This window comes from Suillus fuscotomentosus, assembly GCF_016647785.1.
Source record: "Suillus fuscotomentosus strain FC203 chromosome Unknown F5891scaffold_135, whole genome shotgun sequence".
In the NCBI taxonomy this organism is placed as follows: Eukaryota; Fungi; Basidiomycota; class Agaricomycetes; order Boletales; family Suillaceae; genus Suillus; species Suillus fuscotomentosus.
Genome location: NW_024539647.1, coordinates 58,510 through 85,702, shown reverse-complemented (window position 1 = coordinate 85,702; position 27,193 = coordinate 58,510). Strand labels below are relative to the sequence as shown.

The following is a 27,193-nucleotide window of genomic DNA, read 5'->3' as shown; positions in this document are numbered from 1 at the left end:
CCTAGTACAATGTAAAATAGTGCTAAGAAGCAATAGAATGAGCCTAAGAGAAACATAATAAGTGCAGGAATGGAACACCGATTCGAAGGACGACAGGATAACATTGATGCAGAAACTATCTGCGAGACCGAGTTGTGCGAGAAACTGCAGCTTGCGGAGCTGCCTTCTTTCTGGACCCTCTAGTTTTTGTCCGCCCTCGTGTGCTGACACTATCTCCAACATTCTGTGTGCTTTCCTCGACAACTTGTGCACCAACATCAGCAACCGGTGCATCACATATTACAATATCAGATGATGCTTTAGGTTGGGAATGATTGAAGTCGGGCCTTGCACCAATAGCACTTGGACTTTGGGTGGCAGAAACAATGGAAGGTGGATTAGCAACCGAAAGAGCAGCAGATATTTGAGCCGAAGCATCAGATTCATGGTCCGATTCGCTGCTGTCCATATCCAGCGCCGCAAGTGCATGATTGATGGCACTCGCATGATCTTGTTCGGCTGATGGGTCAACAGAAGGTCCTTTCACAGCCTCGAAGACATAATTGTTGATGTTGGTGACGATCAAGGTGACACGCCTGGTGGTCCATTTCGAAACAAGAACCTTCTTGTAGTTGTAAAACAAGGTCTTGTAATTGATGTTTGACTTCTTCCCTAGGCCCAAGCTCGATTACTCAGTGTCTGGTGAGAGTAGAAATATCGCCTGTCGCAACAATACATGACAAATGACTGAGTCTCAAGGTGTAAATGACTGAAATGCTGACTTACAATAACTGCCGCCCATGCTATCGCTCCTGGCATGATCTGATGAACGCTCCATTTGAGAGCATTAGTATGCGTGCCGCCGCCACTTGACCTGTGGTGGAGCGAGGTAACACCACGCAACGAAGCTTTGAGAACCTAAGTAATCATATTACATTCAGTAAGATAAAGCATCATTACAATAGTGATAAGACTTACCCGGGCTAGTAGCTCCCAGTTCCCGAACACTGTCTTCAGCGATGTATCTTCCTTCAACTCTGGAAACAAGATTGGCAGGAAAGTCTTGTATGTCTGGTTTGCAGCAGATGAAACACCAAGTAACTGTTGGATTTCGGGAATGGTGGCTCTCTCGAAGCTGGTGCTGGTGAAATACTTTGAGGGAAGGTTGAAAATATCACCAGCAACGCCACAAAGTTTCTTGATTTCATTGGCGCAAGCATCAGGAATACATTTCAGTACCTAATATTGCTGCATTAGTGATTCAACATGATAACTCTAATAACAAGCTACATACCATATCGCTGAAATACAAGCTTTCCATTATCTTGTGCAACGATTCAGGAAAATGATGATAAAGCTCGTGTAAGAATGCAGAGTCCTGCATTGCCACAGTCTTGTATTGGTCGGGGCTATCGAATGGAGTGGGAGCTTCTGGGAGTTTCTTGTTGAGAAGGTCGCTTCTAGGAAACATCTCCATCATCATGCCATACTTACGGGCATAGATGGTGATAGTATCCTCATGAACGCTAAGTTCATGCTGTGTGTCCACGCGCCATTTTCGTTTCAGCTTCTCGGCACGCAAAGTCTTATTCTCCTCCTTGATGCTCTTGTTCTCGTCTTGAAGACACTGCATTTGAACCTGCAGTGTTTTAAGCACCTGAAACAAATCAAGTTAGAAAGTAGTGCTAACAGATGGATCATATATTACCTCTAGAAGCTCCCCTTTAGAAGCGCTGGGGGCCGGAATAGAGATATGAGTAGGATTGCTGCCCTGGCCATCAGAGTCACTGTCTGTGTCTGAGTGCGAGTGTGACTGCATGATGTGTGACATGTTTGCCAAACAGAAGGCTTTGGAGAAGAGTTTTGTTGAATGAGGGGGCGAGAATACACAATTAGTATCACTACAACACTTTAAATGATACTGCGCTATCACCTCGTGTTTGCTCAACATAATACTGCTTGTAGCAACTTTACATGTTCATAGATGTAACCGAAACCTTGTTATTATATCAAGACATATTGGTCAGTGATCCATCAGTTGTAAGCGTTGAAGTACCCACCACGAGTAATAAAACATGCATGAATGTACGCATATCAAGCACCGCCATCACAATGAAGGTATCGTCCCTAATCGACAACGAATCGTGTAGGATGGTACCAGACCTATCCGCATCATCCCTAGTATCACATAAATCAAATAGTTAGTAGCCAAGCAGCATAGATATCATAACAACACCTAGTAGCTATGTATCAATACAAATCAGACATGTCAAAGAGATGCTACTCACCAGTCAAATGCGCACCACATGCCCTGCCTGCAGATGCATTTCCTTCACACGAAGGAACATATCTGTGTCAACCATATCGACAACAAAGTAATTGAGGTTTTCGTCATGCACTAGAAGTGCCCCGCGGATGATAGACCTGGTGGAGAAAAACTCTGCCTGTGCCCGCGGTTTTGCTCGAACTCTAAGAAGGTTAAGGTGCTTGTCTTTTCGAAGTTGTACACCTATGGGAGCGTCATACGGGTGGACGAGAGCAAGTGGAAATACATTGTCTCCAACTGGGCACTCAAAAAGCAAGAGCAGGCGTCCAAGGATGACCTTTTGGTTGGTCTGGATGAACACGCAATCGAAACGTGGTGCATTAAAGAACTTTGGATTGCACTGAAGGTAATCGGTATATTGTCGCCAGTCCACCATTGACTCGTAGTTGACACGCAACAGTCGACATGTTGTGATCTGTCTCGTGTGATTAGTGCGGTAAGGGCTACTACTAAATTGAACAAACTTACTGTGTGAGTTGATAAGAGATGGATTCTCTTCCCATCTGGTAGGGGTATGTTGCTTGCAAATAGAAATACGTTTAAAAACGAGTTCAGCTTAACATGGAAGTTGGAAAATGCGATGTCATCCTTGTGGGAATTCTCAATGAGACCAAAGGTCTGCGGAGCTTCCCTCGACCCGAATTTCACATGCATAGACCCATCCAAAGGGCCAAAAACATGTCTAATGGGGTTCGTCAATACCTCGGAGTCAGGATCATCTTCATCGGCATCTTCGTCGATGTCATTTGCTTGGCGTTGTGATATTACGTATTCATCCAAGTCAAAGATTTGACAATGGATATCATCCGCAACGAGTAGCCAGTGGTCTATACGAAGAATCTGTAATTATGATGTCCCATGAGTAGATAAATGCGAAAGTTGCCTTGTATTACTCACCTGTTCTGTGATGTTCTTGAAGTTTGTCCGGTGCTGGTACCAATCCTTCAATGGCCCATGCATTTGCTCATTTGGCTTCGTATTATAGTTCCTTGTGACCCCTTTAGCCTCTATATCGTCAAATAGATGTGTGATCATGTGGAGTTTTGGAAAATTCCAATTTTTATCATCCTCCTCTGTTGCCGTGATATATTGCTACAATACTGTCAATTCATTTGCTAAAGTAGAGAGTTCTAAGATGTACTTTCATGAATGCCGTTAGGGCTTGAACGGCGCTTCTGCCCTCGCTGATGGTATTCGTTGTGTGAACCTCAAAGGCAGCGTACATGTCGACCTCGAGGTAAAGGCGTACACAGCGAACTAGAAGGTACCCAAGCAAAGAGGCTTCCTCTGTTAGGATGTTGTGCATAGCATATATTATCATCTGTAGTGAAATAATGTGTTAGCGAGATAGTTGCGCACAATAATAACTACGAACCTTTGATATATCTTCATGGACAGAGCTGTCTGCAAACGTAATACTCATTACTTGGTTCGGATGCTTCAAATTTCGCCATCGGGGAAATGCTGCAAAACTGATGACATAGTAGAAGAGGATGACATGTTAGATATTGACATAATCGAGGGAAAGAGATGCACTTCTTATCAACTTGGGCTACTTTTGCCCTTCCGAGGCTCGTCAAGTGCTTTTGCAGCTCGACCCAGTAATGACGGGACCAAAGACTGCCATGGTTGTAGTGACACCGGTCATGCGATAGCGCTCGATGTACATCTGAATATCGGATGGCCCAGAATGAATTCTAAAAATAAGTTAATCTAAGAGCGTCGCAAATAGTAGACACAAAACTCATAGTAACATTACGAAGTCCATGTTGTTTGAGAAGCTCGTTTTGTTCTTCATGGGTGTCCATTTCCTGTGCAGCCAGTACAATATCCCGCGATGTGTCGGCAATTCAGTGGGTATATTGTTTTGACGTATCCCAAAGCTCGTCTCGAGGAATGAGACAGATAGGACATGGCCAAAGGCTCATGACCCCTCGAGTAAGTGACATAACGCACCTGTAAATTATTGTTAGGAAAAACACAATGTAGAATGATAGTACTTGCTGTTCCTCATAATCAGCTGACAAAATAAGTAGACAAAGGAAGAACCACCGATCAATGCCATCTAGGCAGGGGTACCATTGTCCTGTCCTTGATTTCGATGCCAACGAAGAGGTGATTTTCGCGAATGACTCGTGCCAGACTGCATTTTCGAAGTTGACCCAGCTTGACTTTCCAGAATGCTCTTTATCTTCCGTCACCTAATACAATACAACCCCACCATCAGCACCGACAATGAGACAAACATTGGGACATACAATTGGCAGCCATCCTACAATGTAACCACTACCTACACCTCGTCCGTTCTGAATATCAGTAGGTAGATTTGCTAAGCGCGCGACAACTGGGTATCCTTTTGCAGTACCGAATGATGATAATCTTGTTTTATCGGCGTATAGGATGAAAGCTAGTGGCTTTGCATCCTGTGGTAGTTGCGACTACAAATGCACAATGTTTCACATACATACAACAAGGATTGAAACTACAGGATACATACTTGCACATTCCAAAAGTCTTCTGCGGTGAAAGGTTCATCTACAAAGCGGACGAAGGTTTGCCCATCAAACTTCGATAAGTGTTGTGTGTCAAACTGGAAGTGAGGGAAGAGGTTAGGGTCTCGAAGTAGGTCAGTAGCGAGATCCAAAGATCACTGTAGTATACATTGAATTCCTGCATCTTGCTGTCGTAGGGGACCGAGATCACATCTTTCATGAACTGCGCTTTGAGAAAGGTCAAATTCGGAGTCCATACAGCAAAAAATGAATGGAATCACCTTTGTGATCCGATGGGACGCTGCTTCCCACTTGCCGTGAATGTCTTTATGGTTCTTCAGCATAAAACTATCCTTTCTGAGAGAACATTGATGGCAAATGTTGATGAGACAGTCCGTTTGTTCGTTGTTCAATCGGACCTCAAGAGCAAGCTCGGCTACTTCAAATTCAAGTCGAGATTGAAATGGGCGCCAAGGGTGGTTATTGGGAGTGGTGTAAGCCGAAGATGTTGCAGGACGACGATGAAAATTGTTGAAGGGATAGATTTGCGCCTTGATGCCACTATTTGGGTGATGCTTGACCTTGATGTCATCAAGTGAATAGGTGGGTGGTGCTGAAGCGTCCATAGGTTCAGGCTCAAAATGGTCTGAAAAATTGATACCATTATTGATCATAGTTACAGTAATAGCGATCCAGAAATTGATTATCAATGAGATATGTACTAATAGACTCACCAGTCAAGCTGAAGTCCACATCAAAGTCATGTGCAATATCATGCTGGTAATCTCTCGCCTCGACTAGGGACAGATGAGTCAAAAAGACAAACATTGAAATGATAGAAAACATACTTGGTGTGTGAGCGCGACTAGGTTGAGCCGTCCATTGTCCATCAAGCACAGATTCGTTCAGTGCTGGAATACTAATCATTAGCTTTGAAATTGGGCATACAATCAAACACACCTTTTTCCTGCCGAATTGCATCTACAATGGCCTGATCACGGTGCCGCTTGTCTGCATTTGTCTCACAAGCTTTCCGATGAGTAGTCCAACCTCGTGGCTTGATGTCCTGACCCCATAAGTCACAGAACCTTGTGTGGTTGGGGGCCATTCTTGATGATAGAACTAACACAGAATTATATACAGAGACCTGAAGGACGGAGAAACTGGAAAAGATCACTGCTGGCGCTGATGGAATGATAATGGGAAGGGCACATCCGTGATGTAATTTGAAACTCAGTCATAAGTATTATCTTACTATTTCAATGCGTAATCAGCATTGCCTTGTCATTTCAGGCAACATTTCAATGACATCTAAATAGGGACTCATTGCAACCGTTTTCGCAAATTTCTGACAGAAGACATCCAGCTTTTCATGGAGTGATGAACACGGTGCTGGAATTACAGATGAACATGGAGATACTTGAGACAGATATGCCAAGGTATGTAGTACTACCATATCAAACAAATAGTCTGCTGATTTTCTTTAACCTTAGGGCCATCCTAGTACAGTGCCATACAAGACCAAAGGGTTCCCATACTTCAGCGCTCTTGACCAGATGATTCCCCAGGAGCTGATCTATGCCAAGGGAAAGTACACTACCCGTCAGCCAAAGGCCAGGACTCAGGCTGTTGCCGGTCCTTCCCCATCAGAGTCGTCCTCTGCTGCAATGGGGTCTCCTAGTGGGTACTGGCCTATACCTCCCCAACCATCCACTCCCACTGCCACATCTGGAATGGAGCCTGTGCACCGGCATGCCCTTCCCCCACCATCTACTCCTACTGGCTCCACCACCAATAAGATCACCATGGGTCCTCTACCAGCACTGGTGACAGGACCAGGTGTCAACCTCTTGTCACCATCCTCCTCCTCAACTGTACCATCGTACTATGCTGCTACAAGTGACTCAGGCTCAGGGCTGACCAGTATCAGCCAGAGCAAGCACAAATCCAGTGCACTCAGTGAAGGAGACCAATCCTGCTCTAAGCGAAACTGGCCTCGCTCAGTAACTGCAACAGCCCAGCAGGAGGGTAGCGCAGCACTTACATCAATTGCAGGGAGTCTTCCTCAAATCATTTGAGGGTTGACCATTTCTCCATCTGACCGTCCTCCTGCCACTGACCTTGGGCATGTGGTCAGTCTGCTTACTCAGACAGATGGTTTGACTGTGGATGATGTCATGATCCTCATGGACTACTTATCATCAAACTTGAATGAGGCGGTAGTATTTTCCAATATTAGTAGTGCAGAATACAGGGTCTTATGGGTGCAAAGGAAGCTCCCTAGCCTTCATGCAAACAATTAGTAGAATAGTAGTGTTTACTTTTACTTTTCAAGACTTATGTTGCTCGCTCTTTGTTTGTATCCCACCTAAACATGCGCTGATGAATCAAGAACCCATGTATTATCCTACTCAATTGTCCCCTTGAGTACAAGAAGGGTGAGAGCCAGACCAACATGAAATTTAGGTATATCTGGTAGGTATGTAACTACATTGGTGCGGGTACTGCTAGTCCACAATGTGCCCATTCTCATACATAATCTGCCCACATTGCAGCAGCTATCTCATCACGATAATCATCAGCTCTTCTCTCTGCGGCACCTGCAGGTCCATCAGACAGCTCCCCCTGCCCTGCTACATCACCCATGTCATCATCAGTAAGTATGGGATCGTGATCCTCACCACGCAAGAAATCCTGCTTGAGGATATCAGGGTCGCAGTGGTGGATGAAGTTGTGCAACGCGCAGAGTGCCATTGGTAGCAGCACTTGGATATCCATGGCATATTCAGGAGGGAGTTGCAAGATGCGCCATTGGCGCTTCATTACCCCAAAAATGTGTTCGACAATGTTGCGAAGTGAGGCATGTCGAAGGTTGAAGAGTTCCTTTGCATTTTGTGGGCTTGGATGTGCATCAGATGTAATTACAAATGAAGAAAAAAAATGAACATAAGAGATGCCTGATGCCACTCTTTGAGATGATAATGCACACCTCTGTAAGGAACCAGTGGCGCATCACATGTTCCAAATCCTGCATCTGCGAGGAGATATCTTCCATCAGGCATCCATAAGTCATGTTGGCAGGCATCGTTCCAAAGCGCAGCATCGGCAGATGAGCCGTCACAGCCACAAAGTGAGTAAATAAATGAGAAGTCGAAATCGCATACAAAAAGACAATTTTGAGAAATGAAACCTTTTTGATTATGCATGAAGGCTTGATCAGGAAGTGACATGAATGCTCGGATGTGCATTCCATCAATAGCACCGATGCATTTGTTGAAAAATAGAAAGTGAGGGTCATCACGAATCGACAAAGAGATTGGGGAAAGGCTTGTTGGGAATTGAATTTGAGTGGAGTAGAAAGGGTCGCTCGAGAAGAACACTAGTATGCGCTTGAAGTACCTGATAATGGCATGAATTAGCATATATTATTGAATAAGTAGTTTACTTACCTTGAGATCATGTCAGAGGACTGTTGGAAGTGCTCACCAACATGGCGAGTTGAGAGACCGGTGACACACATATACAAGAAAATGGCCAGCTGTTCCTCAACCATTACACCATTGCGAGATAGTGTAAATCCATTGGTCTGTAGAATTTCCAGCAGCTCTTCAAATGTTCCCAAGCTGACACCTAGATTGTTTCTGATTCAGTCAGGGTGACCAGCCATCAGTTCAAGGACCCAAGCTTGACTGGTCAAGGCTGAAGTGTGGTATGGGATGCTAGTGCGTGGAGTTAGGAATAATTGGTAGTATAAGGCTGAGATATGAGCAATAATTGAAGTCAGAAGTATGAAGTAGTGACACCGATAGAGATCTTGGTTGTTTTGCGTCCGCAAAGCCTGTGTTTGTCGTGTGATGGCATCCATGGTATAGTCTACTGTATCACCGTGTGGTGTAAGAAGGAATCTGGGATCACCCTTTGTGTGTCACATGACACCAAATATTGATTTGTTGAATTTTGATTTGGCGAATTTTGCCAGTCCATACATAGCCTTATTTATATGTTGAATTATGACACTATTCAAGACATTACTGTGATAAGTAGCTCTAGCACTGCTCATCTAACTTATATTCCTATAAGAGTCCATCACAAAGTTGTGACATGGCACCATCACAACACATGAGGTATGGTAGCACATTCCTCTCAACATCGTTTACTGCTTTCTTTTTTCTTCTAAATTAAAATGTTATCTGAGGTCATCCATGACCTTCTCACAGGAAGTGGCTTTGGTGTTGCCCCACTAGTGTACAATGCTATTAAAGTTCACCACAAAGTCATGAAACGGCACCATCACAACACACAAGGTATGGCAGCGCATTCTTCTCAACATTGCTAACTATTCTCATTCTCCCTCGGTTTAGTATGCTTTTCTCCTGGTAAATATGGCTATATATGATACTGTGATAAATCTAAGTTGTCATATGTTTTCTGAGTGTGCTTATTCTCAATGAAAGCAGTTTCCAGAATTCTCTCAAGGTCAATGTACATGATATTGACTGCTGCAACAGAAGCCTCAAGTACAGGGTAAGTTAGACTTCATGACTCGAACTACCAGAGGACTCTTCCTTTTCCATCTACTTATGTGGTGTAGGACTGGAAGTCCTTGTAGCCTCGTAGAGGCTATTTTTGCAGTATCCCTCAGCATCCTATTGCTTTACTATATGAAGCGCAGCTTTCCCGCAACCCGTGCACATTGGCTGCTACTTTCATGCGACAGCCACAGTGTTCCCACGTGCACACACAGCCACACTTAGCCGCACTTTCTTGCGCTTCATCGGCCGATGTTTCACACCATCTGTCCATGTCTAACCAACCCAACGGTACATTATTCTATGATTATATTTACATATCAGATCATTTCCACATTGCACCACCTTTATTTAACATATAGCTTTACATACCTTACTCAGTAGCACATTGGCTTGGTTCCACATGACAGCGCTTAGTATCATACTTAAGTGGTAGTAGTACATATCTTTCAGGAGCTTGTTTCCCAGACGTTGGAGTAGCAACTTCCATTAGCCTACAGTTGGTGGCTATTGACAATCTGTATCCATTTACCACCCGCACCGTGTCCGTTACCGCTCCACTTGACATCTATTTCTACATATTATCTATCATCTCTATTATCATCCGAATCACCCGCTTTGCAGCCACATTTTCCCATGCCTTTGGCTATCAGCCGCCGCTTCATTCCCACATGTGCACCCGCTGCTTTCCTGCACTTCGCATCGGCCGCTAAGCAGCACCTTCAGTGCTCATTTCTAGACCTTTGCTGCACTAGCTTCCCCTTTAGGGTCGAACACACTTGTTCCGCAAGTATAGCAGACTAGGTGTTGGATGACCTACAACATAAAGATATCAGTTTGGAGCCTATAGCACCACACTGAGTTGTAAACCTACAGTGGTACCTTTAGAGGCTTGTCGATGATTCAGTATTCTCAGTGAGGTCGCTTAACTTTTGCCACAGACTTGCCAACATTAGGGTGTGACATGGATGCATTGTAGGGAATAGTACATTACAACTTACAGACATACTAGGTAGTACTCACCATTATCAATCAGAAGTCAATTTCAATCGCATCAGCTTGGCTGACAAAAGCTCCTTGTACTCTGAACTTGTTTTGAAAGAGTTTATCTGTGGTGCTCGGTTGCACAGAATCCCTGTAGAGGTGTCGAGCAGATGAAGGGGGGAATTGCTGAGGTCAATCCAAACCACTCTTTGAATAGCATCTTCTGCTTCTGATGGACAGACGTACTGCTGACGCAGATCTGCAGAATGATATAGACATTTTGAGACAAGGCAGGAGTGTTCCATGGCTTACCTCGTATATGAGCTTCAGGAGCAATTGTCCAACTTGGTCAACATGATTGTGAAGGCCTTGATGGCTTCTTCATAACATAATGTTGTGCACCATGCAGTGCTGAGTGTGATAACTGGTACCCAACATGAGACAAAGGATTGAGTTTGGTGACCTATGCATGGCCGAAGTCAACATGAGCTAGGAAAATGTGGATGTCATCGCACCTTTCGGGTGTCAAGGAGCGCATTCTCCCACAGCATTTTACTTGACTTTGCCTCGCTGCAACTTGCAAAGAATATATTGGATGCAGAATCCAGGTCGATCACCATTGAGTATAGGTCAATAGCCTTGTCGTGATCACTTGCAGTGAAGGAGGTGTCTCTGTTGGCAGCGCACAGTGTGCTGCATTGCTGTTTGAAATCTGAGAGGAATACAGGTGAGAATTGTAGCCTGCAGTACATTACTGGCTCTAGACTTGCCATTAGACCAATAAGACAGTCAGCTTTGGTGATTCACTTGAAGTCATCATGTGTTGGTATGATTTAACGGCATCTTGGAGTTTACCTGCCCGAAGGAGTGCATCTCTGCATTGAAGAGTGACCCTCTTGTATTCTCCAACGTGTTGCTGCACTACCAAAAGTGCGCTGAAAGCCTGCCCAAGGTGAACCATCAAACACAATGATTGTAAGTGAACATCTGAGTCAATCGACAACTCCTCTTCTCCAGGTGAGTTGCTGAATGACTTGTCAGTGTTGTCTAATCCAGACTGGGACTCAGACCAATCCTCTATGATCTCTCCTTCATTTGCAAAGGCGAGCTGCTCTGAAAAATCAGGCAGCCCAAGGAGATGATGGTCCCACAGACGGACAAGAAAGAAAGTCTGCTGAATGGGCCTTGCACGCGAGAATTGAATTAGGGTCTCATCCGTGATGATTAGCAAGTCTCGAAGGCCTACCACTTGAATGCTGTCCCCAATATTTACGCCCCAATTGGGTTGGGTTCCTGCATGGATAAGTTGAAGGTGTATGATCTTCTTCCGAATTTCGCGAATTTGGCTCGTCTGAGCATAAGTGGTCTTGCAGACCTGGTTTGGGTGACACTTGGTGAAAACAATAGCAAAGAGGCAGATGAGGTAGCCATCAGTCATCCTCATGTTGATGTGTGCCTCAATGAGGGTTGTTACTTGTGGACAAGGGAGCATAGCTTGTCCGAAGAGTGAGTTTGTCTCTTTGTTTGTTCATTGCATAACTGGATTTGGCACAGTTCCTATCAGGGCTACAGAACATGATCAATTCACTCAATTTATACTACAAAGTTCATGTGTTGCTGCACAAGCCTGCCTTGAGTCTGGGTTGGCAAAGTTCAAGATGAGTAAATTCCAAATTTGAGTCTTGCTAGCTATCTCCACCATCCGCTGAGTCGCTGCTGTGATGACTCTGATGAACACAGCCTCTGCCACCGAGCACAACCGCAGTGACTGTCATGGTAGTGACTTGCTAACCAATTTTGAACACCTCAGTGAATCGCCAGTGGGTGTGTCATTGGACGCCCTCAAGGTTGATCGGTTCTTCAACTTTGGATCAAGCTGTAGTACTCATCCTGGGGCCATTTGTCACAATCCTCATCATCAGCTCCCATGGATTATTGGTTCCAGTGGGCAGTGACCCCCCCAAACCATGATGATGGGACTCGGACATGATCATCCTTACCGTGACCATCATCACAGAGGATATCAACATCACTTGTTGTTCCCGCCACCACCTGTCATGCCAATGGGTCAGCTGTCATCAGCTAATCATCATCAGCTCCTGCATCCTCAATCCCTGAGTCTCCAAGTCATCCCAACTTCCTTTAGCGCTGTATGGCCCAAAGAGTGGCCATTGCAAGATCAGCACTTCGCCCCCAGCTTCAATGATAACCCCATGCCAAACTTGAATGAGCCATCGCCATGGCCCGCTCTGATGGTGCCCGAGCTCACCCAGCCCATGATTCCGAATAAAACTCCCATGGCTCCCAAGCAGGAATGATCCAATGTCACTAAAGTTAAATCACGTACATCCCGCCAGTGCCTCATGAAGGCCAAAATTACCATTGACTCAGACAAAGATGAGAAACCTGTTCAGGATTATACATTTATACCTTCAAACACTGGCGATGTTACATCAGCTCTTTGAGAGCAGATGAGATTTACCATTTTCAACGAATCACTGTTACCTACAACAGCAGAAATCGCTTCTATGGTGAAAAGGTCTTGGGAAACTGCAATCAACAATCAGTCAGGTACACCCTCCTAAACATCCGATTCAATGATACCACTGATTGATTGAAAAGCGGAACTTCGTGACTGGGCCCAAGACTTTTGTCATTCCCAGGAAAAGGGCCTCACAAACATAGTTGATTCCATCCGAAGTGACATGAAGGACATTGCAAGATTATTTGTGTTTTTTAGATTCGACCTACAAACCTATCAGGTGGCTGTCACGCATCTTATCAACTGTGGGGATCAAGTATTGCACTTAACAGCAGATGATTCTATATTTCTTGATGTCATGCTCATGGTAAGTCATGTGTTCAATCTCTCGAGATCAATGATCTTATTCCAAGGCTGTTAGATCAGTGGGCGCACAATTGTCATTCCCTTTGGCAACCCAGCTGTCATGGCATACATCGGATATCTGCTGTATGACAGCAGGTACCAGTATCATCACTACATTAGTGGTCACCCGGCTCCATCACCTCAGGCTGGCCTGCCAGATGTATCCATGCTCAGTGTCGAGAAGTTGTGACCACTATTCACAATGACAGCTATTCTCTTTCGCTGGGCCTTAGAAGAGCGGAGAACAGGTGCAGTGATCGACACCAAATTGTGGGTTAAGAACAATCAGGATTACCACACGACACTCATTGACAGGTTCAATAATATGACTCCAGAGCAAAAGAATGGATTGCAAAATCTAGTTGATCAGATTGCTACTTGCCCTTTGAACTAGTCGAAATATATACTGTGTTTGCGTGTATTACTAGTTGCATCACCTGTGCCTGTAGCCCCAGTAAAAATATATTGCGTAGACACACATCAGTATCTGAAGCCCAGTGAAAGTTGGACATACGGGTTTCCACCTGCAGCAACACAGATATACTGTGGCTGTGACACTTCTTATTGTGTAGATAACATGTCGGTATCTGTGCTTTCCGTAGCTGCAAAAACAATGTGCATCAATGCTGGTGTATGCTTTTCAATGCATTGACTACTGGATAGAATTCTGTAAATTTGAATATAACTGTGTATCCCTTTGATATTTTGCTGGCTTTGACGCAAATATATGGAAATCAATGCATTGCAACATGACATACAATGCAAAACATGGGAATAAAATCTACCCGCTGAAGGTACAACAATTCAGATGGTGAGTCTGAACAATGTTGGGTCTTGCAGAACCTAGCTGCTATTCGACCCTAAAGGGTTTCTGGACTAGGCTTAAGGCTCAGAGTAGAGGAAATATCATAAAAACTTGCTGATCTCTCAGACTCATAGTAAACTGGTGAAAAGGTAACTTCCTTATGTAAGCTACAAAAGTGCCAACATAAGGTAAGGTAAAAACAGTCTCTACCAGCCCAGCCAGAAATGAATCCCTACACCACACTCATTCGTGCCAGCTCCTCCCTCTAGGATTGTCCTACCCCAGTGCCCAGCTAATGAAATGTGCCGCTAGAGAACTTTGCAGGGACTTTGACCATATTTGTGGACAACATGCAGTCAGTAACATAGATGAAATACACAAATGAGCATACATTAATAGGAATAGGATCAGTACTTACCAGATTTGAAGCTTCAATGTCATAGTTCTGTAACAATAAGAATAGAGCACGATGAAATGAATGAAAATGATACCGCTTGACAGCATTTGTGGTATTTATTGGTGCCAAAACCATAACAAGCAGAAGTCCTCTTGATCCAAAACCTAGGCTGACAACAGATCAGTGAATCAGAGTAGCAGTACTGAAAACAAATGTACTGGTGTGGCGTGAGACATGTCAGGTACTAGAAGATTGAGTTGAATGACTTGGAGTGGTTATATGCGCCCTGTTTCGAACATTTTCATCTAGTATTGACATGACCAAGGCAAAAAAAACTCACATCATTTGAGTCGTCGTGATGAGGAAGAAAGGGATGAGAGAATTCAAGGTAGGCGGGCGACGAGTAAGTCAGTCGACAATAGTAATAATGCACTGATGATGGTGAGAGGAGAGTTCATTAAAACTCTGAGTCGGAGGCAAGTGGACTTTTGAAATATTGAAGTTGGTTCGAGTGTGGCGAAGTACGAAATACTTGAGGAATTTCAGTGTCATGTCTACATAATGGTAAGGTCCAAAAAACATACTGCTTTTGGAGTGTAATGCATGTTGCAAAGTGCATCTAGCTTGCTGCATATACTATCCCAGAGTTTTGTAATTTTGTCGTGCTCCTTCTTGAGCTGACCATCTCTGTTGTCACCTCCTGTACTGCTGTTCTGTGCGATGACGTACTCATCCTCGTAGATTTGAGCAAGTGACTGGGAAAATTTGGTGTCCTGGAGCTCAAAGAATTGTGATGGAAGGAAAGGTTTATCATCGATAGTGTGAATCCGCACGACATTGTCGAATCGGCCATCCTTTATGCGAGCTTTTATTTGCTCTTCCAGACCTTGAACCACAGTTTTAGTGATGACGGGCACCACTTTCATTGTTCATTCAAACTCTTAATCTTCTTGCAGCAAAGAATCTTGAGGTCGAGATCTCAACGTGGCCTCCCCCATCAATACCCAGTCCTTCTTAGCAACATTCTCCGCCTCGAGCTCCTTGATCTGTAACTGCAGTGCTGCCATACATTTTTCATAAGTAGTCATATCTGCAGCCAGGTTGTGAATAAATGATACCAACAAGAATATGACTGGCCTTACTGGAATCTGGTTCATCTTCCTCCACAAATAAGTCATCCTTCAGTCTTTCAATGGTAGCATGACCTTCATCGTCTTCATCTTCATCTTCGTCTCCGTCTCCATCTCACATAATTCAGTACAATATTTTCTGTGTTACACGGTGTAGGAATACAACACAGAGTGGGGCTATACAAAGATGGCTCCAAACTGATATCTTTATGTTGTAGTCTGCTATACTTGGTGAGACAAGTGCGTTCGACCCAGGGGTCTGTGGTCTGGGAATAGTTTTAGGGGTCAGTGAGTGATGTGGGTTCAATAGTCCAAGCGCAGGAAACAATGTTTGAAGGTATAATTACGATGTCTGATGCAAAAGTGTCGGGTCTGATGTTTTTGGGTTTTGGGTTTCAGGTTCGTCAGGTTCAGGTTTGGGTTATCGGAAATTAATAGTGACACAATAGTGAGTGTTGGAAAAGCAAGCGGTGTGTGCAATAATAACGATGAAGGATGCGGACGGTGAAGGAACAATGATATTCGCAATATCAACTAAGAACTACGAAATATCGGGTTTGACCCCTAAGCATCAGAGAACAATTCTCCTCTACTCGGATGATGATGATGCTATGGGGAGTCCAATATTTATGTAGATACATAGAAATCCGGAACCCTATAGGCGAAAGTAGTAGTACAATATTTCGGATCCGATGTCCTATGTAATAAGACATGATGTACTGTGGACTATGGGAATACATGTAATAATGCGGTCCGAAATGTTAGGGATGTGAAAACTAGTAACTATGCACCTAGTGAGGCTAGCAGAATGAGACTGGACATAGGTAGGACGAGTCCGCGCAATATCCGATAGTCCAATGTGAAACCCAATGCAATGTCCAATGTCCGATATGAAACCCAATGAGAAACCCAATGCAATGTCCAATAATCTGATGTCTGATGTCCGATGATTTTTGGGTTTGGTACATATCGAGTCAGATACGATAGGACTGATTTGGGTAATGTTAGCATGTCTACATGTATTGGAAAATAGACCTCTACAAGGCCACAGAGATGTCAGTCTCTACAACGGACACCTGAAGTTGAGATTCTTCCGAGTGAGATGGGCTATCTGAATGGGCCCAGATCCAACTGTGGGCTGAAAAACACTGGTGGGCCCATGATGTTTGTGATGCCTTGGCATTGACAGCTGGGCCCATGGGTGACAACTAACAATGGAATTATCACATGGTTGGGCCAAAGGGAGGTGTTATAAATTGATGTCTGGGCCCAGTGTAATGAGGTGGAATCTCTCGGATGGGCCAAAAGGTGATGGTCTCAAATTTCATGGCTGGGCCCAAGGGTCTGATGGTTGAAATCCACTGCTGAAAATGATGAACCAAACCCGATGCGGATAAAATAGTTCGGAAGATATCAATTTATTATCCTGGGTCCGGTAGAATGACCTCCGGAAATAGTTGCCTTTCAATATGTGCCAATATTCATCTCCTGCCCTATTGTATGACCAAAATGTAAAGCCTTGTACCAAAGGTGATGACCTGAATCAGAAATGTGTTTAATAGTTCGGATAACATCACTGAATAGTCCCGAGTCTGGTAGAATGACCTCCAGAAATAGTTTCCTTTCAATATGTGCTGATGTTCATCTACTGCCCTACATCAGCAAACTACAGGGGTCTTGTACAGATCCACAGAACCCACAAGGAAGTCCCTCCTTTACAGGCTTGTACAAGGTGTACAAGGGCACCTTGTACAGCCTGTGAAGCTTGTGGAGCTTGTGGATTTCAAAGCACAAATGCTAAAAGAAATGTCACTAAGGTGTGTTATAGTCACATCACATGATCAATTTTACACATTATAATATGCAACTGGCAGGAATTGAACCCAACACATTAAGCCATTATAAGTGCAGCATTGTTACCACCAGGCCACAAGACCACTTATATATTCTAACAATAATGAAGGTATATACCAATGTCACATGACAAAATGCAAAAATTCCACTAAGTCAGTCTACTCAATTATCACACCACAATACTACCATTCTATTTACTGCTACATAAATTCTAGTACAGTGGCTTGATATAATTGTAATTGAATGATCAACTACTTTATTTAATATATCTACATATTCTATTTCACTGTGAGCCAATATATTTTGTACAATAGAGACTAATATATATCTCATCTGATTTCCCAACAGTTTGTTCACTTTATATCACAAATTATGAAGAAAAATCAGGGCTTCAATATAAACCAACATTCATCAAATTTGGGCCACATGATCCAGAGATATCACAATTTTAGTATTTATAAGAAGTCCAATCAAGTCAAATAGCACATATCACAACTATACTACAACAATATATAGTACATTAAGGATAGTAGAGACTAGAATAAGGTTAGAACACTAGTAATTTCAGTAAGTCTTTATACAGCTTGTACAAATTGTACAAGGTGTACAAGATATACAAGCTTAGTCAGATTATGATTAGCAAAAGATAGGGATACTTGCTAAAATTCACATATTTATGTTGGTTCATATTATCTATAGACATTAGTAACATTGCTGATGTGATATTTTATTATATGTTTGTGAAGTTTGTGAGATCTGTGATGCCTTGTGGCACCTTGTGGAACCTTGTGTGGTCTGTGACACCTGTGACGAAATCAATAGTTTGCTGATGTATTGTATGACTGAAATGTAAAACCTTGTACCAAGGGTGATGTCGTGAATTGGAAGTGTGTTGAATAGTGCGGATAACATCACTGAACAGTCCCGGGTCCAGTAGAATGACCACTGGAAATAGTTTGCTTTCAATCTGTGCCAATATTCATCTACCACCCTATTGTATGACCAAAATGTAAAACCTTGTACCGAGGGTGATGACCCAAACCGGAAATGTGTTGAATGGTTCGGATAATGTCACTGAATAGTCCCTGGTCCGGTAGAATGACCTCAGGAACAAGTTTGCTTTCAATATGTGCCGATATTCATCTACCGCCCTATTGTAGGACCAATATGTAAAGCCTTGTACCGAGGGTGATGACCCAAACCCGAAGTGTGTTGAATAGTTCGGATAACATCACTGAATAGTCCTGGGTCCAGTAAAATGACCTCTGGAGCATGTTTCCTTTCAATATGTGCCAATATGCATCTACCACCTCTGTTAAGAACGTGCTCAAGGGTTAAATCCAAAGGGCTTGGCTTCAACTTGTGCGCTGCACCCCTTACCTGAGTACATGCCCCGAGCCCCTTCAGTGACAAATTCCATATTATATGGGCCACCCGACCTACATCATATCCTGTATGAGACAGGCCAGTGGATTATGGGCCCATGTTGTGTATATTCTAGATGATGACAGATGGGCCGGGAAACATATTATTTCCGATGGAGATGGGTGGGCCCATGTATGCCAATGATATATATATCCTTGATGTTGACTGATGGGCCAGGGGAATGTGATCATTCATAGAGATGGGTGGGCCCATCTGGGTAATATGTAGAGTAGGATATTATAGACAGCTGGGCTGAAGAGAGATGTAAGGCAAATATTGTTATATAGATGGGCGGGCCGACAGGGGTGTATTACATATATGGGTGGGCCAAGGTAAGGGACTATGACATAGATGGGTGGGCTGATGTGGGGTGTATTACATATACAGGTGGGCCGACGAAAGGGATATCAGATAGACGGGTGGGCCGAGGGTGCAATAAAATATTTATTACATAGACAGGTGGGCCGAGGTGGGGTATAATTATATAGATGGGTGGGCCAATGTAGGATGTACTGTATTATATAGACGGGTGGGCCAACATAGCATGTATTGCATAGACGGGTGGGCCAACATGGGGGATAATACATAGATGGGTGGGCTGACATGGGGGAATTGTACATAGATGGGTACATATATGGGTGAGCCTAGATATGTTTCATCAAGACATACAGCTGATGTAGCCACCAGCGAATCAAACATGTAGGATACATGTACACTATGAATGCATATACCTACCATTGACCACCAAATCTAAACCCCTAAGCACGAAAACATGAATCAACCATGTGTGGCATTGACCAATAATCGAGGACTGAAGTGGAAATGGACTGCCGGGTCTCGGTGGTTGGGGGTGGGGGTGGGGGTGGGCACTGGGGACTTGGGAAATTTGGGGAGATCAATAAAATTTGATTTACAACTGAGTTGAGTGACAAACACATTGACTTACCCATTTTTGAAATATATTTTTGTTGTCTCACATACTGAGTTCCGAGTTCTGGGACCCCCAAACCCCCAAACCCAGCAGTCCACAATTTCGGGGTTCGGGGGTTGGTAAAATGTGTATGGATATATGAAGGGTTGATTTACACATTTTTAAAAGATGTCTCATATCAAATGTCAAGTCCCAAGTTTTGATTTCCGGGTTTTGGGAGTGCTGAGTCCCAAAACCCAGAGTCCCAAAACCCAGAAATCAAAACTTGGGACTTGACATTTGATATGAGACATCTTTCAAAAATGTTTAAATCAACCTTTCATATATCCATACACATTTTACCAACCCCCAAATCCCAAAATTGTGGACTGCCGGGTTTCGGAGTTCGGGGGTCCCAGAACTCAGAACTCGGTATGTAAGACAACAAAAATATCTTTCAGGGTTCAGGGGTTAGTGAAATGTTTATAGATATACGTAGGTTAATTCAAACATGTCTAAAAAATTTCGTTCATCTCAAATGTCAAATCCTGAGTTCCGGGTTTCAGGACTTGGCACCTGACACCTGGCACCCAGCACTTGGGGTTCGGCACTGAAAATTTGACATTCGGGTGCTCGGGTTTCAGGTGATATCTAAATCAACAGCTTTGAGTTCTGCCAAAGTGTGAAACTTGAAACCCAGTGTGCAACATGTTGATTTTTCATTTATATCACACAAATCATCGAGTTACGAGTGCCGAGGGCTGAACCCCGAACCCCGAAAATATGTGTGCAACATGTCCATTTATCACTTGTTGCACAAATCACCAAGATTTGAGTGCCAAAACCCAAAACTCAATACCTAGCATGCAACATGTCCGTTTTTCATTTACATTACACAAATCATCGAGTGCTGAGTGCCAAGACCTGAAGCCCAAGACCCGAAAATATGTACACAACATGTCCATTTTTCACTCACTGCACAAATCACCGAGTTTCAAGTGCCAAAGTGTGAAACTTGAAATCCAGTGTGCAACATGTCCATTTTTTATGTGCATTACACAATTCATTGAGTTCCGAGTGCTGAGGGCTGAGACCCGAAAATATGTATGCAACATTTCCATTTTTCACTTGTTGTACAAATCATCGAGTTTCAAGTGCCGAAACCCGAAACTTGAAACCTGGTGTGCAACATGTTCATTATTCATTTATATTACACAGATCATTGAGTGCCGAGGGCCGAATCCTGACACCCGAAGCCCGAAAACATGTATGCCACATGCCCATCTACTCATTGCACAAATTACCAAGTGTCAAGTGCCAAAACCCAAAACCCAGTACTTCAAATGGACATGAATTCTGTATTTGTATGTATTATCCATTGGTGTAGGGTTCAAATAACTTGGGAATTGTATTTGTCAGTGCTCGGTACTCGGTACTCGGTAGTTGGTAGTTGGTAGTTGGTAGTTGGTGGTCGGTAGTCAATATAGGCAAATGATAATGAAAAATGAAAGTTGTTATTACACTTAACTTCCTTACTGAAGGTTGTAGTCCGAGTCTAGGGGAGTGTATTGGTAGTCTTTTCTTGTCCATCAGTTATCATTTGACTGAGATATAAGCTAAAGAAATCTGAAACATCGGCAATGATGAAAAATGAAAGTTATTATTATGTTTAAGTTTCTGAACAAAAGTTGTAGTCCGAGCCAAGGTGAGTGTATTGGTAGTTTTTTCTTGTCAATTGGTTATCTTGTTACTCAGTACTCAGTACAAGGGAATCAGTACTCGGTATTTGGTTCTGATACTCAATACCCAAGAATCAGTAGTCAGGTACTCGGTACTCGGTTCTGATACTTGGTACCCGAGAATCAGTAGTCAGGTACTCAGTACTTGGTTCTAATTCTCAGTACCTGGGAATCAATAGTTGGGTACTCCAGCCAATAGTCCCGAGTCCCGAGTACTGATACTTGGTATTTGGTAGTCAGGTTTGGAACTTGGGTCTTGGTTTGGTTATCATTTGACTGAGATATTGGTAGGCAATATTGGCACTCGGAGCTCGAATACTGACTATCAACTATCAAGTGTCGGGACTTGGTAATCGGTAGTTGAGACTTGGTGCTTAAATGGATATTGCATATATACATAAAAATACAAAATATGTTCCTATGTGTTCATTTCTAGGTGAATAGACTTTGAAATTATATCTCAATCATCTATTCAACAATAGAAACAATGTATCAGGAGCTCAGGACCATAGGGTAATCCTTTATTGTATAGTGTACCTCCCCCTCTTCTGGTGGTTCACCTGCTGGGGGTTTTTCCCTGTAAAGCTGGACCTCAAGGACTGTAGGGAGTCTATTCCTGAGCATATTCAGAGTAGATATATCATATAACCAGCCCAGGACACACAGGATCCTTCTCCAGGAACAAAGCATAGACAATTGCACTTGTGACATTTTTTCACAATTTTCAGTATCTTGCCCTTGCATCCATGATCCAACCTTTTAATATATAATGAGCATAGCTTATATTCTTGCTTCTTATGACCAAGATCAGCTCACAATATGCTGGAGTTTGTGAGCTAGTGTGTATACTTGCCATTTCGCCTGATAAGGGGCCCATGCCTTCAAAACATTGAATCTTCATAATCAGAAACCTGGGGTACATTTCAAATATCTTAAGTATCATAGACATAAATTTACAGACAAATCAACCAAGAATTGAGTACTGAGGAAGTGAAATGGGTAAGAAATTGAGTGTGGGAAACTTCCAAGACCCAAAGCATCGAAAATGGTTAGTTGAGCAGTGGTAGGACTTTAATGCTAGGTCAACTCATATTTTCACTATATCCCTTCTACCCACCCCCTACCCTCAGGGCAGTAGGCAGTATGGGTTCCTTGGGTAGTTTACGATCTATCCTACATATTTGTAATGATATTTTCGGCCTGAATCATATATAAATGTGACTTTGTATAAAAGATGTCTATTGTCAACCAATTACCATGTACCGAGTACTGCGTAATGAGTAACAAGATAACCAATTGACAAGAAAAGACTACCACTACACTCACCTGGACTTGGACTACAACCTTTGGTAAGGAAGTTAAGCATAATAACAGCTTTCATTTTTTCATTATTGCTGATGTTTTGCTGAATGACAAGGAAAGACTACCAAGTCACTCACCTTGATGTGGACTACAACTGTCATTTTTCATTATCATTTGCCTATATTGACCACCGAGTCTCGAGTACCAACCACTGACCACCAATCACCGAGTGCAGAGTACTGAGTACCGATAGGGAATAGCGTGGGTGAACCCTGGGGTATGAGTAGCACTACCCCCACCCATACCCCATGATATACCCACACCCACAGGTATCAGGGAAAAACTACCGAGTCTTGAGTACCACTGACCACTGATCACTGAGTGCCGAGTACCAAGTACCAAGTCCCGAGTCCCGAGTCCCGAGTCCCGAGTCCCGAGTCCCGAGTCCCGAGTCCCGAGTCCCGAGTCCCGAGTCCCGAGTCCCGAGTCCCGAGTCCCGAGTCCCGAGTCCCGAGTCCCGAGTCCCGAGTCCCAAGTGCCAAGTACTGACAAATACAAGTGATAGGATTAGCTGAAAATACTTTAATGGATATTGCTATAGCAGAATCTAACTAATATTTTTTAATACTTTTTATAATTAATATTTTTATATAATTTTTATAAATAATATTTGTAATTAATTTTGTATTAGTTTAGTTTTTAATATTTTCCCAGGTTAGTTGAGCCCTACACCAATGGATAATACATACAAATACAATTTGTGTCCATTTGAAGTACCGGGTTTCAGGTTTTGACACTCGACACTTGGTGATTTGTGAAATGAGTGAAAAATGGACATGTTGTGTATATGATTTTGGGTTTCGGGCTTTGGGTCTCGCTCCTCAGCACTCAGAACTCGATGATTTGAGTAATGTAAATGAAAAATCAACATGTTGCATGCTGGGTTTCGAGTTTTGGGTTTCAGCACTCAAAACTCGGTGATTTGTACAGTGAGTGAAAAATGGACATGTTGTGCACATATTTTCGGGGTTCGGGGTTCGGCCCTCGGAACTCGGAACTCGATGACTTGTGTAATATAATTGAACAATGGACATGTTGCATGCTGGGTTTTGAGTTTTGGGTTTCGGCACTTGAAACTCAGTGATTTGTGCAACAAGTAAAAAATGGACATGTTGTGCACATATTTTCGGGGTTCAGGGTTCGAGTCTCGGACCTCGGCACTTGTAACTCAATGATTTGTGTGATGTAAATGAAAAATTTACATGTTGCACGCTGGGTTTCAAGTTTTGGGTTTTGGCACTCAAAACTCGGTGATTTGTGCAATGAGTGAAAAATGGACATGTTGTGTACATATTTTCAGGTCTCGGGGTTCGGGTTTTGGCCCTCAGACCCAGTGAAAATCGGTCCTAGCGATATCTACGGCAAATGACGATGATATAAAATATATGCCAGGAATATTGTAATAACTACGCAAATCGATAAATGTAAACAATATGTCAACAACGCTCGATCAATTATCAAATGGGTTTCAAATACACATTTGACAATGCGCTCAGTAAATGTTGAACATGTTGAAATTCTTTCAACTTTGACTTGACTTTGCTCAATATTTCAATGTTTGAACATTCTTGCGCATCAGCTGCGCACGCACCATCACTTCACGCAATGATGTCAATATGCAGCGGACCAATATTGGGACATTCCATCCCTACTCGCTTCATCTCAGCTTTCTTCTTCCCCTCCATCATCTCGTCTTCCTCTCAGCAAAACCTTGCCGTTGACCTCAACCATCCTGGCATCATCTGACACATAACTTTCTCATGGCCACTAACAAGATAAGTATTAGGCTTTTTCATGGCTCAATTCATTTGCTGATCCCACCCACTCGACCGTCGGCCGTTCTTGTGACAAGTAAGCACTATTCACGGTGCATATATGCACATATTTTGAACATTGTGAGTTATTTGGCATTGTCAGGTTCATTCACTGACTGTTTTACATCATCGCTAGCTCAATACCATTGTCCCGATGATCGACACATCCAGCGGCTTCAACAGATACACCGTTACAAGACAGTCAATTGGTGAGTTCCATTAAAAGCTACCTAATGTACTTTAACTGATATCTATTGCTGTAGAACGAGGCAGCTGCCATCATTGTAAGTACTGTCTACTTGCCTGGCAAGTATATTCTGACAATGATTTGTTTCGGTCAAGGACTCCCATGTGCCAGAAGCTAGTGGACTACGTCATCCTGATGCGCGGGTGGGGGTGCTATGGTATATAGAGTATTGTATTTGTAATTTTTCATAATACAATTATTTTTGGTCGATTTGCGTTGATGAGCAAATACATATGCACAAGTCAATTGGGAGCTATGGGAATATACTAGAATCTATGGTACACAAACACAATCGATGATACAATATCTCGCTCAATGCAAGTCGCTAAAAATTGACTATAAGTCTCATTTTTCTCCGGAAATCGATGTGAATATTGTCACAATATTTCCGTCGTTTTCCGGAGATATGGCTAGGACCGTTTCTCACTGGGCCTCAGAGCTCGGAACTCAATGACTTGTGTAATATAATTGAACAATGGACATGTTGCACACCCAGTTTTGAATTTCAGGTTTCAGCAATTGAAACTCGGTGATTTGTGCAACAAGTGAAAAATGGAAATGTTGCATACATATTTTCGGGTCTCGGGGTTCAGTTTTCGGCCCTCGGCACTCGGAACTTGATGATTTGTGTAATATAAATGAAAAATGGACATGTTGCATGCCGGGTTTTGAGTTTCAGGTTTCAGCACTCAAAACTCTGTGATTTGTGCAACAAGTAAAAAATGGACATGTTGTGCACAGATTTTCGGGGTTCGGGTCTTGGACCTCGGCACTTGTAACTCAATGATTTGTGTGATGTAAATGAAAAATCAACATGTTGCACGCCGGGTTTCAAGTTTTGGGTTTTGGCACTCAAAACTCGGTGATTTGTGCAATGAGTGAAAAATGGACATGTTGTGTACATATTTTCGGGTCTCGGGGTTCGGATTTCGGCCCTCGGAGCTCGGAACTCGATGATCTGTGTAATATAAATGAAAAATCAACATGCTGCATGCCGGGTTTCGAGTTTTTGGTTTTGGCACTTGAAACTCAGTGATTTGTGCAACAAGTAAAAAATGGACATGTTGTGCACATATTTTCAGGGTTCGGGGTATGGGTCTCAGACCTCGGCACTCATAACTCAATGATTTGTGTGATGTAAATGAAAAATCAACATGTTGCACACCAGGTTTCCAGTTTCACGCTTTGGCACTTGAAACTCAGTGATTTGTGCAGTGAGTAAAAAATGGACATGTTGTGTACATATTTTTGGGCCTCAGGTTTTGGCACTCGGAACTCGGAACTCAATGATCTGTGTAATGTACATGAACAATGAACATGTTGCACACCTGGTTTTGAGTTTCGGGTTTCGGCACTTGAAACTCAGTGATTTGTGCAACAAGTGAAAAATGGAAATGTTGCATACATATTTTCAGGTCTCGGGGTTCAGGTTTCAGCACTTGGAACTTGGCACTTGGTTATGTGTGTGATATAAATGAAAAATCAACATGTTGCACACTGGGTTTCCAGTTTCACACTTTGGCACTTGAAACTCGGTGATTTGTGCAGCGAGGGAAAAATGGACATGTTGTGCACATATTTTCGGGTCTCGGGCTTCGGGTTTCAGCACTCGGAACTCGGAACTTGATGACTTGTGTAATATAATTGAACAATGGACATGATGCACACTGGGTTTCGAGTTTCAAGTTTCGGGTTTCGGCACTCGAACTCAGTGATATGTGCAATGAGTAAGAAATGGACATGTTCCATACATATTTTCGGGTTTTGAGCTTTGGGTTTCAGCACTCAGCACTCGGAACTCGATGATCTGTGTAATGTAAATGAACAATCAATGTGTTGCACACTGGGTTTTGAGTTTTGGGTTTTGGCACTCGAAACTCAGTGATTTGTGCAGTGGGTGAAAAATGGACATGTTGAACGATGGGTTTCAGGGTCTCGGTGTAGAAACAACAATACAATGAGGAACAAAAGAAGCTCCTGACTGTATCTGTAAAAGTTGTAAGGTCGCGCGCTGCCTAGTCTGCGTTACTTGAGAAGCAAGTGCGTTCGACCCTATAGGGGAAGTGAGTGCAGCAAGGATCTAGAAGTGTGCGCTTAAGCGAAGCGTGAGAAAGCGCAGGAGCGCGCAAGGTACAAAGGCGCGGGAACGCGCGCGCGTATTAGCGCGAAGCGTGGGAAAGTGCGCGCGCGTATGCGGAAATGAGAAACTAAGCTTAAGTAGTGATATAAAGCAAGATAAGAGATATAAGAGTGCAAAATGTAAAGGAATAGCTTTCTACTATATTCTGCTAAGTAGTAAGTGGGTAGTAACTA

The 27,193-nt window shown here is 43.1% G+C and overlaps 4 protein-coding genes across 4 annotated transcripts; 1 reads left to right on the top strand and 3 right to left on the bottom strand.

Moving 5' to 3' along the window:
• Positions 1-115: 115 nt before the first annotated feature.
• F5891DRAFT_986893 (uncharacterized protein) lies at positions 116-5,905 on the bottom strand (the record flags this gene model as incomplete). The annotated part of the gene is made up of 22 exons (XM_041377836.1): positions 116-651; positions 762-897; positions 958-1,218; positions 1,274-1,636; positions 1,688-1,792; positions 2,040-2,157; positions 2,268-2,294; positions 2,326-2,720; positions 2,774-3,145; positions 3,203-3,397; positions 3,447-3,626; positions 3,681-3,777; positions 3,904-4,002; positions 4,060-4,116; positions 4,262-4,506; positions 4,564-4,743; positions 4,803-4,871; positions 4,967-5,020; positions 5,079-5,443; positions 5,532-5,594; positions 5,646-5,708; positions 5,758-5,905. The coding sequence occupies 22 exons, from the start codon at positions 5,903-5,905 to the stop codon at positions 116-118; spliced, it is 4,128 nt and encodes a 1,375-aa protein (XP_041217909.1).
• Positions 5,906-6,177: 272 nt separating this feature from the next.
• On the top strand, positions 6,178-6,875 carry F5891DRAFT_986892 (uncharacterized protein; the record flags this gene model as incomplete). Its single annotated transcript, XM_041377835.1, has 2 exons — positions 6,178-6,236; positions 6,302-6,875. The coding sequence occupies 2 exons, from the start codon at positions 6,178-6,180 to the stop codon at positions 6,873-6,875; spliced, it is 633 nt and encodes a 210-aa protein (XP_041217908.1).
• Positions 6,876-9,820: 2,945 nt separating this feature from the next.
• F5891DRAFT_986891 (uncharacterized protein) lies at positions 9,821-11,754 on the bottom strand (the record flags this gene model as incomplete). The annotated part of the gene is made up of 9 exons (XM_041377834.1): positions 9,821-9,900; positions 10,106-10,142; positions 10,328-10,334; positions 10,395-10,461; positions 10,557-10,569; positions 10,623-10,678; positions 10,713-10,773; positions 10,826-11,022; positions 11,166-11,754. 9 exons carry the CDS (start codon positions 11,752-11,754, stop codon positions 9,821-9,823), a joined length of 1,107 nt encoding a protein of 368 aa, XP_041217907.1.
• Positions 11,755-14,983: 3,229 nt separating this feature from the next.
• On the bottom strand, positions 14,984-15,322 carry F5891DRAFT_1212721 (U3 small nucleolar ribonucleoprotein complex, subunit Mpp10; the record flags this gene model as incomplete). The annotated part of the gene is made up of 1 exon (XM_041369234.1): positions 14,984-15,322. A coding segment is annotated over one exon (339 nt), but the record flags the coding sequence as incomplete, so codon positions are not given.
• Positions 15,323-27,193: the final 11,871 nt, after the last annotated feature.